General features: G+C 53.4%; 1 protein-coding gene across 1 annotated transcript in view; it reads right to left on the reverse strand.

The window, feature by feature from the left end:
* LOC119092120 (inverted formin-2-like) overlaps positions 1–13,554 on the reverse strand; it is a 51,141-nt gene that overhangs the window by 11,239 nt on the left and 26,348 nt on the right. Inside the window, 3 exon segments of the mRNA XM_037215097.1 lie at positions 166–354; positions 12,687–12,748; positions 13,308–13,481. Of these exon segments, the coding sequence (XP_037070992.1) occupies positions 166–354; positions 12,687–12,748; positions 13,308–13,481 (425 nt within the window).

The raw sequence follows: 13,554 nt of genomic DNA on the forward strand, positions 1-13,554 counted from the left end.
CTCAGTGGGCGACTTAGACAAGACGGACTGCTGATCTCACTCGGTCTCAATAAACACCTGCTCGGATGTGACGTTCACGTGACCTGCGTCTGCACAGTGATCCGGCCAAAGCCGATAAGATTGTACCAAGTGCGGACCGCCCGACGGAGTCGGAGTGGGGCGTACCTGGGCACCTGGATGAGTCGCACCATGAGGCGCTCGGCGCTGCCCAACCGCGCCGGGTCGCCGTCGTAGCTGTTGAGCATGTCGACCTCGTCCGGCGTGGGCAGGATGCGCAGCAGGCCGCGCAGCTTCTCAGTTCCCAGCTGCACGGCCTCGCCCGATCGCACCAGGTCCACCACGTCCACGCTGGAACTGAGGTCACGGGTCAGGGGCACGTCCGCCGCGTCCACGCTGGAACTGAGGTCACGGGTCAGAGGCACATCCACCACGTCCACGCTGGGACTGAGGTCACGGGTCAGGGGCACGTCCACCACGTCCACGCTGGAATTGTGGTCACGGGTCAGGGGCACGTCCGCCGCGTCCACGCTGGAACTGAGGTCACGGGTCAGGGGCACGTCCACCACGTCCACACTGGAACTGAGGTCACGGGTCAGGGGTACGTCCACCACGTCCTCGCTGGAACTGAGGTCACAGGTCAGGGGTAGATCCACCGCGTCCACGCTGGAACTGAGGTCAAAAGTCAGGGGCAGATCCACCACGTACACGCAGGGACTGAGGTCACGGGTCAGAGGCAGGTGCACACCGACCGCACTGGAACTGAGGCCGCGGGTCAGACGCAGGTCCGCAACCGCATCAGATCCTCTACGTCCACACCGGAAAGAAGTGATTGGTCGGGTCAGAGGCAGTCTACCAATCGACACTGGAAGCAAGATCAGAGGTCAAATGAGTCCCAGTATGTCAGCACTGGGAATAAGGTGTAAAGGGTAGCGAGAGGTCAAATCATGTGGAAAGCCAAAAGGATGGAAATGAGAGCAAAGCCACGAGACTGGTGCAGGTGGTTAGCCCAATGCAGCTTCATGCATTTCACCACCCGCGATCGGGTGGAGTTAGCACCTGCAGCAACCCTTGGTAGCACGGGATATAATAACCGGGTAGGACAAAATCGGAAGTTAACCAATAGGCCATTCTCGCCCAGACATCGTTGCATTTACATCGACCACGTGATTCATACTGTCGCAGATCACGAAAAAGGTTTTATAAATCATCAAGGCATTTGAACCGTTCCGGGGTGCTCCAGCAGCGGCAATATCATATCAGTGTTTTGGAGATGTCAGCCAGGTATAGATACTTGCCGCAGATTATCCTCTTAAATCACTTAAGTTCGGTACCTATGTGCTGACCACACCTGACCTCCGATGGCGGTCGGGTGTGACCGGAGTCTACCAGGCACGGGCCAAAAGCTATTCCTGAAATTCGGAGCTCCATCCACCCCGGGGTAGCTGGGTTCAACAACCACGCGCTCACCCGCTGCGCGAAGAATGGGTGGAGTTTTCCAGGCTGGCTTACCCGTTCCAAAGTCATGTGAGCGCGGATCGGGCTGGTTTGATCTATTTCAAGTTATGTTCGATTGTTCAGGTAGGTCAGGTTATAGCCACAGGCTTGTCACCGCCTCTCGCATCAGTGGCAGCGGGGAGAACTGAAACGCAGCTCTTTGAAAGACCCAAATCCTCCGAGGAGGTAAATCGAGCATATTAGTAAATCGAGCCTACAAGTGTAGGATGACTGAAGTGTATATGATATTTGGTACGTAGTGATAGTATGGTGTGTCTTACGCAGCGCTAATGGTGCAGGTAAATGAATAAATGGTAGTCGTGCCAATTACGGAAATATAGGCAAATTAGGATCCCACCCCTACTGGTCCGACTTCAATCGAATGGGCTGAGCCGCTGCCAGGTGCCGCCCGGACTTGAGCAACACCTTTGTTCCGCCTCGGTCTTCTGCGCCTTATCTACAGGACATCCAGAGTTCGTTTCAGGCTGACCAGAGCCTCGCGGCAGCGGTTACGTCGGAGCTTAGCATGGGTATCACCTATCAGTGCCCGTCTTTGTGTCGTTCCATGAAGTGAGCGATGCATCAAAACCGGTCTGAGCTCGCTTGAACCAGGCAGACGCGATTTGATCATGAGAAAGCCGGCCCACAGCCCAGCCTCAGCATGTCGCGACGACGGTACGGCACGGAATACTGCGAGCGGTACCCTGCCCCTCGCACTGCGCTTCTAAGTCTTGTAGAGCGCGGGACTGTTGCCGGCGATCGAAAGAAGCCGTGGCCCTACTGATACCGTCCTCTTGCCCTGAGCGAGCTCTTGGCTTTAACCATTGCTTAAACTTTGGCTTTTGGACTTCCGACTTTTAGCTTTGACCATCCCCGTGCGTGATGACAGTGCACGGTGGTTGGCGAAGATGCACGATGGAAAGGCTGCTGATTGAAGTTGAATGCATGGTGGTCACAGGGTGGCAAGGCATCGCGGCAAGGACACCTAACCCAGCCTCGGGTGACACGTCATGACCATCGAACGGAAAATCTCCCCACTCAGTGCAGCGATAGCACGGGCAGGCCTCCCTGAAATCGTGCACGTCATATGCCCTCAAGACAAACTCCAAAGATGACTCATCGCATGAGCAGGCGGTTTTCATCTCTCACGTATTTTCTCCCCTAGAAATGAAAAAAAACAGCGAGCGCATCCAACACGTGCTGTGTTGCTTACAGGGCTGACACGCACAGAAAGGAGCGAGCTCAGGGCCGCTGAGCCAGGCCCTCTGCAGGCCGAGGACCTCAGCCCCAGCCATGCATCCTCTTCGCCCTCCAGCGGCTGCCGGTAGCGCGCCTCCCATCCGTCCCCAGTGACGCTTCCACACAGGCGCTATTGTGGCGCATTGTGACGCGCTGTGGCGCGTCCCGCGCCGTGCCGGGAGGACGGCCACTTATAAGGCCATTTTGGGCGTCTCTGCGCCGTCGTCTGGCCCGCTCGTTTCACGGATCATTTGGCAGAGGAGCGCCGCCCTGACGGCCGGGTCACGGTCACGTGTCAGTCGCGTCACGTCTCACACACCGTCTCACGGGACTCTCACGGGCTTCGTCACGAAACGCTCGGGTCACGGACTGCAGCTTGAGACGCCCTGCGGTCAGCGCCACGGAGAGTCTCTCGGACTGTTCTCGGATGGGCGTTGTCATATCTAGGCGGTCGTCTCGCGGACTACTGCATGAGACGCCCTGCGGTCAGCGCCACGGAGAGTCTCTCGGACTGTTCTCGGATGGGCGTTGTCATATCTAGGCGGTCGTCTCGCGGACTACTGCATGAGACGCCCTACGGTCAGCGCCACAGAGTCTCTCGGACTGTTCCGCGATGGGCGTTATCATATCTAGGTGGTCGTCTCGCGGACTACCGCATGAGACGCCCTGCGAACCGCATCCAGGGCCATCTCGCGCACGCTGACGGACTGGGCGCAGACGCCACATTGTCGGATGTCAGGGACACAGCGGATGTGACCATGGCCACGGCGGGGTTAAAGGAGACGGCGCCACCAAGATGGCCGACGGCCGCCCCGCTGGCTTCCAGCGTTTATCGTGCTATCACGGCAGCTGTGAAGTCAATGACATTTGACGAATGGCCTCCGATCACTCCGCAGCCCTGCGGGCTGGCATATTTGCTGGGTCTTGTGGTGAAAAGAGCATATTTCTGCACATGTCGCGGCCCTGAAAAATCATCGGTGACGCGCAAGCCAGCCAGCACACGAGGTACGGCATTCCAAGTGCTGCAACAACTTTTGTCTCCAGCGAACACATGGCGTAAGATAATTCGATTGTTTTGGCCGCAACCACTGAATAAGCACTAGCATCTGAAACGTGTTTTAATTGTTTCAGGTGCTTGAAGTGTTAACCTCATCACTAATTAACAAAAGTTCTGTTTTAAAGTGCATGTTTATAGTGTGTTTCCCCCCCCCCCCCCCCCCATTTAAAAGCGTTGATTTTTTACCGCGGAAGTCACACATTGTGCAGTAAGTTTTCTCTTGGCCTGCGGTCTTATATATACAAGAATGTGCTTTTCACTACTCCTCACTATTCCACTGACAGGGAAGGTCCAGCTCAAGCTCCCCTCTCCTCTTCCAAATTTAATTTGCGGTTTTATAGAATAAAACACTAGCACGGTAACTCAGCGGGTTTCAGCCCTTTCTAAGCGCTGACCCAGCTTTAAAGAGTAGCGATCCGTTCTATAAGCTACGTTCTACGGTTCTTCTGAGCACCTCACTATCGGTGGTGCACCTACCGTACACGGACCAGTAAGACGCCTTTTACAGCACGGAATGAACAGTGTTTGAGATGAGATTACGATCATCACGCAAATATCAGCAAAATACGGCCAAATGGTCTTCTATCCAAACGCATATAAATGAATTTTTTCATGGATTGGAATGTCCTCATCTCATGAATTTATCAGGCCGGGGTGTGCTGGTCGTTTGCGTCCGCGAATTCACTCCCAAATTGTTCATATCGTGAACACTTTCCGGCTATATGTCTGGCACGGCGAATAATTTTCAGTTGACCAAATCACCCATTTTGCAAATATTTACAATGCTAGCAATCGAAGGATTGAGAAATAAATCGACATTTTGGGTGCGCATTGGTTCAAATGAACGGGACTCCGCACCTATGTAGATCGCAGGCGCAGTCTCCCTTTTGTCACAGCGCGATCTTTCCCGGCACGATACTCAGTTGTCTCCTCCGCCGGTATCAGTTTGTCTCATGTCGCCGCGGCGAGATGCCAGCACGCCTGCCCGGCGAGATATGGATCTGCCTCCGATCGTGTTCTTTAGGTTTCCTCGACGTTTCACTTTTGCACTTCCCACGTCCCATTCTGTCGCATGGGAAGCGGATGTAGTGACATTGGCCGGGCAAGCCCAGCCCAGGCCGCCCGAGCCAACCGCTGTCTGGTTAGTTCCCGCGTGACCTGAGACCTCGCTCGCAATAATTACAAATATCCACTTAATGAGAAATTGTGTATTTTTGTTTTCATCTGGCTTTAAGGTATGGAACCCCTGGTTTGACCTGTTAGATGAGCCACAATGATTTTCTGTCCAAACCATGCCGATATGAAAGTTTGAGGATCACCGTGGTTAAAAGATTAGCCGCACCAAAAGATAACTTGTTTTGTTATTGTGTCAATACCCTTACCTATGCCACTGAATGTATACATAATATATATATATATATATATATATATATATATATATATATATACACATGCGTATGCTCATGCAGGTTGGTTTCATCATTTAACCATAACGTAACGGATCTGCTTCCGTCCAAGTCTGCACGACCCAATCCATCAGGCAAACGACCCAAACTTGGGTCATGGCCCATAGTTTGAAACCGCCGCCGTAGGAGAATGAGAAACGAGAGACGTGATGACGTCGTACGCACGTGCCCCAAGTAATCTGTCCGACCGGCTGCCTAGCCAGCTATCATTCATTCCGCCCGCCGCATGAAAAACAAATGAGACGCCATGCCGTCAAACTATGTTAGGAATCCACTCCACACTTTCTCTAGTTGACCATTCATTCTCCCCACGCGCCACGAAAATAATTCCAGACGAGGTCCTCCGTCTCTGCGAATGTTGTCAAATGACATGCACATATTTTCCCAAAAAGTAATTCTGCAGAGATTGAGCTAGCTTTAACAACACACCATGCATGTATGCCTGACAGAACGTATTGAAATTAAAGTCTGGGATTTCATTCTTCGATCACTCTTAAGGATGTCGTGTAGGGGAAAAAACACACAGTGAACAAGATTGCGATGACTACACACGCTCCTGAAGATTTTGCGGCATCAGTTTAGACAATGTACTGAAAAACCTACCTCAGCAGCGGTTGAGCGGAAAGCCCTTCACTCATATCGTCATAATTTTGCATGCTCTTTGGTAATTAATATGCACAGACAGCAACACACTGCACTATCCATAAGCAGGCGTGTACAACACTGCAACATTTCGCAGTATTGCATGGAGCTGACTGGCAGCGGTCTCCTGTTCTGAGATTGAAAGGCAACTAGGGAGCTGGGTCATACGTGCCTCGAATATATTACGGCTCCTACATCGTCCCGAAGCGCATGGCCCGCTCACACAGCTGGACCGGGCCGGCACAAGGGTACCACCCTCCAAAGGCGGAAGCCATGGCCTCGGCCAGGAGACGCCGCCGCTAAATCTCCATCTCCCGGCGGCGCCGCTGCACGCGGCGCACGTTTTTTCTGCGGTGGCGCTCCTTATAAGGCGGCGGGCGCGCAGAGGCGGCGAGGCCGCGGCGGGTGTCGTGTCAAGGCCGCGGCGGCCCGGCCCGCCCCGGTCGGTGTCGGCAGCATTCCCGGTCTACATCGGCGCACACCGGGACGAACGCTGACACCGTAACCCAGCGAGTGCGGGCCCAGGGTGAAGGCAAACGGGGAATAAGGACGTACGGAGGAGCACAACTTCATGCTTCTGAATGCGACAAGCACAAATGTAACATCTGGAGACACCAGGAAAAAGAGTGACATACAAATAGTTATTCCAGGTGCTGCTTCCTTAGGGTGTCCCGTGAGAGTTCCAGATAGTCCTCCAAGGTCAGAGCCATTTCTGAGGAAAATTCCATGCGTGTGCTCCGACTCCTCCTGGCAGGCGGTGATGTTCGCTCAGAGGGCGCGGCAAACGCCCTCTGGACCTGATTTCGCGGAGGCACAGGTGCCATTTGCTCTGTGCAAACAACATGGGACGAATGCGTGGGGCACAGCGGTTAACGAAACCCATGCCTGCATTGGAAAGGAGAGCTTAGCCTGTGGTCCTCCGAGATGCATTTCAAGAGGAATGTGTCATCCGGGGTGATCTATCAGCAATCGGTAAGACTTACAGGCGTGTACACCTGGATGTCGATAATGTCCTGTTATATAGCTTCTTAGGGTCGATATTGTTGTGGCCTTTGGACGCCGAAATCTGCAACCTTTAACCCTTACCCAGATGCATTTACTTCACAGTGCGGGCTGATAGCGGGGGGGGGGGGGGGGGGGAAGGGAGTAGGTCAATGTGATGCCCCGACCGTTTCGAAACTAAAAAAACGATGTACCTTCGCGGAGGGAAACCATTTGGTTGATCATAACAAGAACTCGCGATCGGAAAGAACTTTTCTGTCACCGGGTCACCGGGTCAATAACTGACCCCACTAGTCCAGGGTCAAGATCAAAGGCCTGCTGAAATCAGACTATTTCAGCTTAAACCGTTTTTGGTACAAAACGATGGCCGGTAGAGGCATAAACTGAAACAAGCCTGCCTCTTGTTTAATTCTGAGGACAAATGTGTGTGGTTTTATGTCCCTTGAGCATATATTTATGGTGTATGGGTTCCGTTAATAAGCAATAATGTAGGCCACCCCGTGCGGTGTGCGGTTATTCGCCTCGCCCTCCTTCTGCCCCCCCCCCCCCCCCCCCCCCCCCAGCGCCGGCGCCGGCCGTCGATCGTCGTGCAGTGTTTCTTAAAAAAAAATCGCCTCTTGGAAACCAGAACTGCTAAAGGACGTCGCTCTTGGTGTAAAAATGCGCGCAATGGACACTCCAGAGGCTATCAAAAACGAGCTGGATTGCGGGTCATGCCGGAGATATACTGTCAGGATACCTTAGGGTTTGGGGTTGCGTTGACCTTGACCTCCCATATCAGGGCAAGGCTTTGGAATAGCAACACGCGCAAATAAAGGTCTTAGTCCAAACACTCTGAAGTTCCGCACTTATTCAAAACCTTGCTGTCTAAACGACCGCTGCGGGTAGCCAAGACCAAACTCAGCATACAGAGCTCCCCCGTGACGTTCACCGAATCAGTTTGCAAAAGTGCGCGCACATAATTCACGTGAGTGGTGTATAGATGCCGAAGCTGTTATTGCGCAGAATACTTATGCTAAGTTACTACCTGTTGGGCAGCCCCGAACAAAGGTTGCTAAATGGCTCGCCCTTGACAGAAGCTGCACGGGTGTCTGTTTTCAGACTGCGACTCCCTGCCGTATCTGAGGCGCTGACAGCTCCCCTGGTTCACCCAACGACAGCACAATGGCTCGTAAACCCCGAAACAAAAGCTGCTGAGAGGATGACTGACGGGTCGGCGAAGACTCGCCGCCATGACACGGCACCTCACCAACCGGCGGTTCAAGGCGGCAGCTAACTTTGTACAGTTACTCAGGAGACGTTTGCATCTACAGTACATCTCTGACGTACAGTTACTCAGGAGACGTTGGCATCCACAGTACATCTCTGGCGTACAGTTACCCAGGAGACGTTGGCATCTGGCGGTCCGTGTTGCGGACATGTGTCCGAATGAGCTCCGGCGCGTGCCCCTTTATAATACCCGGTGAACAGGGACGCACGAGAGCTTAGCGCGCATAAAGGACTTGATTTCAGGTTGGTCGTAACCTCCCGAATGGTCAAAAGCATGCTAGGAGTTAAAGATTAAACAGACCCACAACGTGCGATGTGGATGATGTGCAAAGTATGGCAGAACACACCCAGGAGAAACAGTACGTCGAAAGACGCCCCAGAGGCGGACCACGTGAAAAGATGCTGGCAAGATGGCGACGTCAGGAAAGGCTCAAGAGACGAACCACGTCAGGAGATGCATGGGAGACGGACATCGATAGACGTCCCTGAGCCGGATCGTGTCAGGAGACTCACGGGAGATGAGAAACGTCAGCCAATACCCGAAGGACGGACGAAAGGAACGCCTGAGAGACGGACCTCGCTAGACGACCGAGAAAAGGACCACGCCGGGAACTCTCAGGAGACGAGCTACATCAGGAGACGAACTGCATCAGGTGACACTCGGTAAACGGACCACACCGAGAGCCGCTCAGCAGACGAACTGCGTCAGGAGCCGCCCAAGATGCGAGCGTCAGGAGACGCTGGGGAGACGGAGTGCGTCAGGGACGTCCCTGAGTGAGACCGCTCCATCGAACGGGAGCCGGCAGGGGCGGCGCGGGAGGTCGGACGGGAGCCGCCGGCGCCCCGTCCGCCCGCGGAGTACGGCCTTGGCCTCACTCTCACTTCACAGCGGCACCGGCGCGCCGCTGACCCCGCGTGAACCCGGCCCGCGCCCGTAAACAGTGATGCATGCCCGCCGTGCCGGCTGGACGGAACTGTCAAAACACGGCCCCAGCGGGCCGGCGTCGGCCATGCGAGGCGTCCAGAGAGGCCGGAGCCGGAGACACCAGAGGCCGCCCCTCGCCCGGACCAGGCCAGAGCCGGAGACACCAGAGGCCGCCCCTCGCCCGGACCAGGCCGGGGCCGGGGACACCAGAGGCCGCCCCTCGCCCGGACCAGGCCGGGGCCGGGGACACTCGGACACCCTTCGCCCAGACTACAGCCGCACCCCTCTGGAGCCGTGGACACTCGGCCGCCCCTCGCCCAGACCACGGCTGCATCCCTCTGGAGCCGGGGACACTCGGCCACTCTTCGCCCAGACCAGGTCGAAGCCGTGGACACCCGGCCGTTCCACGCCCAGACCACGGCTGCGCGGCTACATCCCTCTGGAGCCGGGGACACTCGGCCGCTCCTCACCCAGACCACGGCTGCACGCTGGCGACGCTGCCGCAGCCCGCCAGCAGCCATATCGGACATCACAAGTCTCGAGAGGAAGCCGGCAGTTCCCAGTGCCCCGCGGCATTGCAAAGGATATTGCATGAAGCACTGACGGGCTAAATTTGTTCGCGTGACGCCCCGGCTGCCCACGCCTCTTCAAAAAGAAGCCATGTGTCATCAAAAGTTTTTGCCGTTTCCAAGGGCACCGTGCTAGCATCAGTCTGCTTAGGTTTTTGGACGGCTGCTGGCTGGAGTCATTCAGGTTCGGTGACTCATCAGCAGTACGGAGACAAAGACGGTCCGTGGGGGAGGGGGAGGAAAGGGTGTGGTCCGCCCCAGACAGAAGGCGCGTCCCGGCCTCATCGCTCTCAGGACTCGTTTATCGTCGGAGAGACTGAGTGGGCAGGATATTCAGCGGGTCATGGCTCTCGCCCGACATCGAAGAGCATCGATCAAACTGATGTTCAGTGAAGTCACGCTGTGCAAGCCCCATGCCTGATGTGAAGCAAGTTACGTTGGGTGTTGGCAGGAACTTCATCTCAAGTTTCCATTTCAGTTCATTGCCTGATTATCGACGTGTGATGCACGTAGTTACAAGGTAAAGTGGATGATAGTTCAAGCCTTATAGCTGCACATTGTGGCCAATAAAAGGATACAAGACAATAAATCAGTACAAGGTCAACAGGCGTAAAACAGCACAACGATACAAATGAGGAAAGGCACGCCTCAGAAAGTGTGGGTGCCAAATCCGATTTTTACGTCAATTATTTCCATGCGTCGCCATACCCCCCCCCCCTTCTCGTCCCTACACCTGTGGCGATGCGCCATGAATTGACAAAAAGGCAGGCTGATCGTGATGTGGCAAAGTCAGAGCTGTTCAAACGCAAGGCGGCTGCACCACCTCAAACCCAACTCAAACGACACGCTAGCACTCGAGAATCGACGTCACATTTGCACAATACGAGGCCGAGGTGGACCTTCTCTACACTCGCACAATATGTACCATTTTAACCGGTTAAAAAAAAAACATTAAAAAAATTCAAGGGCCATGTTTGCTTCCCATAGCATAATGCGAGCTACATGAAAAGTGTGTTGTTTTTTTTGCAGAGCAAGTCACTAAGGTCCACTCATGGCCCCCACTCTTTCTATATGTGTGCCTGCCATGATCTAAACATCTACTGTGGGGGAGCTTATAACTGCTTTCTGGTGTTCCAGATGTCATGAGAATCCCTAATGAGCGTGGACGCTCACAACTAACCACTGACGATCAGTTGTGTATGATTTGCCCTAGCTGGTTAGTTTGTGGAACGGAAATGTTTGGCATGCGCTCCGACCGATCAAAATGTAATCGCTGCGTGCCATTTTTCTGCAGGACCGACGTGCGTGTTGACCCATGCTGTGCGCAGCGTAACAACTAAACCTGCGACGCACGAACGACCTGTTAGTCTGTACAACGACTGAACGACCGAGAAGCGCGGTCGGTCAGATAAGATGGCTTGAACGTGTCTAACAAGCGAGGTGAAAACGAGTCGCTCCAATATCTTGATCAAAGCGCTTTCCACGCCGGCGTCATCGGACTGGAACCTAATTTGGTACCGGGACAGAGATGCACGAAGGCTAGGACGAACAGAAGCCAAATCCATGAAATGTCGTCAGGTCCATGAAAAGTGGCAAATTTTAATCGACCCGAAACATTTTGTTTCGTCACCATGGATCTATTCGTCATTTCACGTTTGCGGTACTTTGTGTTTGATCCCATGGGACCAAATTTGTAAGCATAAAATGGCAAATTGGTACATAATGACAAGAAAAACACTTCCGTAACCAAAAACTGTCTCTTTTAATAGACCTGACGACAAACAGGGGGCTTTGTTCATGATTATCCCAGCTTATGTGCATTTCACATTGATACCAGTTTAGTCGCAAGCGTAAAAATGCCGGGTGAAAAGGTCTAAGACTAGAAATAAAAGGTCCTTAACATCCTTCTTAAATGTCCGCACTATGTTGGCCCGTTTCCACATCTGCGAAACTAAGAGGCCCTGTTGCAAAGATGGCCAACAAAGCTTTGTGACGGGCGCATTCAGCGCTCGATGCACTCACCAACAACACGCGCCCTGACGCTGTTCGGCCGCTTGCCACGTATGGGCCGCCCGCGTTGATGATGCTTTGGGCAGTCTCCTACAACACTTAAGACGTGCTCAAAGGATGCGATGAGAAGTCTGAAGGTTTCGGCAGCTGTTCGCGCGCGAATTGGGAAATTTCGCCGCAACCGCGCGGCTTCATAAGACCGCTTTTTCACAGCCCTTTTTGCCGTCGTGTCAACCGCTCTTGTGATGCGAGAGAGCGCTGCAGCCTCAACAAGTTTGAGAAAGCCGGATTCTCAAACGGACTGAGCGTCATCGTCGAATGTATTTGAGGGGTGGCAATGTAAGTACGGCTCTGACATCACATTGCAGCGTTTTCTGAGTAGGTCACAATTGCTGCCAACCCTGAATGCGTGGGTTAGCAGAATAGGACGAATGATATGGATGTGTCGACTTTTACGATACCGGAGTTAATCGACCTCTTCAACAGGTCTAGTGTTATCATGACTGTCATAAAATTGGGACTTTTGGTTCCGGGAAGGCTAACACCACCCAAACTCATGGGAAAAGCCGATCAAGCTGTCGGTTATCGTTGCTATGCACACGCCTTAAGGCGTCCATAGCGTCCGATAAACTGATAACATGTGGTTCTCTGCTGCACGGTCGCGCAATCAAGACGTTGCAGTCTGAGTATATATGCCTAACGCCGCGACGGCCGATTGTACCTCCACGCGCGTCTGCGATCGGAGTTTGCCCTTCCCCTCCCCTCCCCCGATGCTAAACAACATGGCATGAACGTTTGCAGGGTGACGACGCACCGCTGAAGGGCTGAGAGTGTCACGACGGACGGGCAGCCCGACGCCGGTGCTGAACGGCCCAGGTGGCCGGCACATGAAGGAAGACATACAGGCGTACAAACTTGCACATGGAAGGTCGAGGTCGCTTCCGCACATAAAAGTGGGGGCACGCGCCGGCGACACACGACGATTCGAACAGCTGCAAAAGGATGGTACTCACTTTTTAAATTGCTTTAGGAAGATGTTGATGGTCAGGCTGCGTCTGCCGTCGAACAGATTGACCTGTCGAAGGAAAGGAAATGTTATGCTATCTAAGCTGCATAACAAATAGAGAAATTGGTGGAAAGTTGCGATATTAAGTTGTTTTAAGGGTAGTGATATTCGTTCAGCATGGGAATCTTTGTTGCGTTTGGAAATGAAACACCGATTAAACAAATTACAAGCCATCTGACATCGTTTTGCCCAGCGCTATTCAACACTGACGCTGAAGTTTACCGGCAGTAGTTATGCATTTGGCCATACAAAAACGCGCCAAATGTTCATGTATTTTCGAAATCAACAACGCGATGTCGGAAAGTTCCAATAAAAATTCATCACCAAGTAAAACTGCTAAAATTGTTTGAAGACAAGCAAACGATGTGATCATATTAACACCATGAGAGCTTGCTGGAGGCAGGGAGACAATAGGCTCCGATCACGCAGTTGCCAGACGTCTATGCATGGCGTCATAATGACCCAGTACGACTGTTCCTTCGCTTATTTTATACTGCTCTTATGGTTTCAACTGACGCCGTGAGCCTGGTATAAATGAAGTCAGCGCAACCTTCACTCGTAAGCATACCTCATTCGATTCTTTCTTCTTCTGCGGCTCCTGTTGATTTTGCGGTGACTGCTTGGCCGGGGCCTGAGCCTGCTGGCAGAACAGGCCTTCCAGATCCTTCCAGTCCGGCTCCGGCATCGGTTTCGATTTGAACTTGGACGCCAGTCGGCTCCAGATGTTCTTCTTTCCAACAACCTGAAATGAACAAGATGCCCATGGCGTGGTCAATGTGTGGTTGTTGACGGAAATCTTTGCGTGGATAAATGTT

The sequence above is a fragment of the Pollicipes pollicipes genome, unplaced genomic scaffold (genome assembly GCF_011947565.3).
Source record: "Pollicipes pollicipes isolate AB1234 unplaced genomic scaffold, Ppol_2.1 Scaffold_3447;HRSCAF=4054_pilon_pilon_pilon, whole genome shotgun sequence".
Taxonomy (NCBI): domain Eukaryota; kingdom Metazoa; phylum Arthropoda; class Thecostraca; order Pollicipedomorpha; family Pollicipedidae; genus Pollicipes; species Pollicipes pollicipes.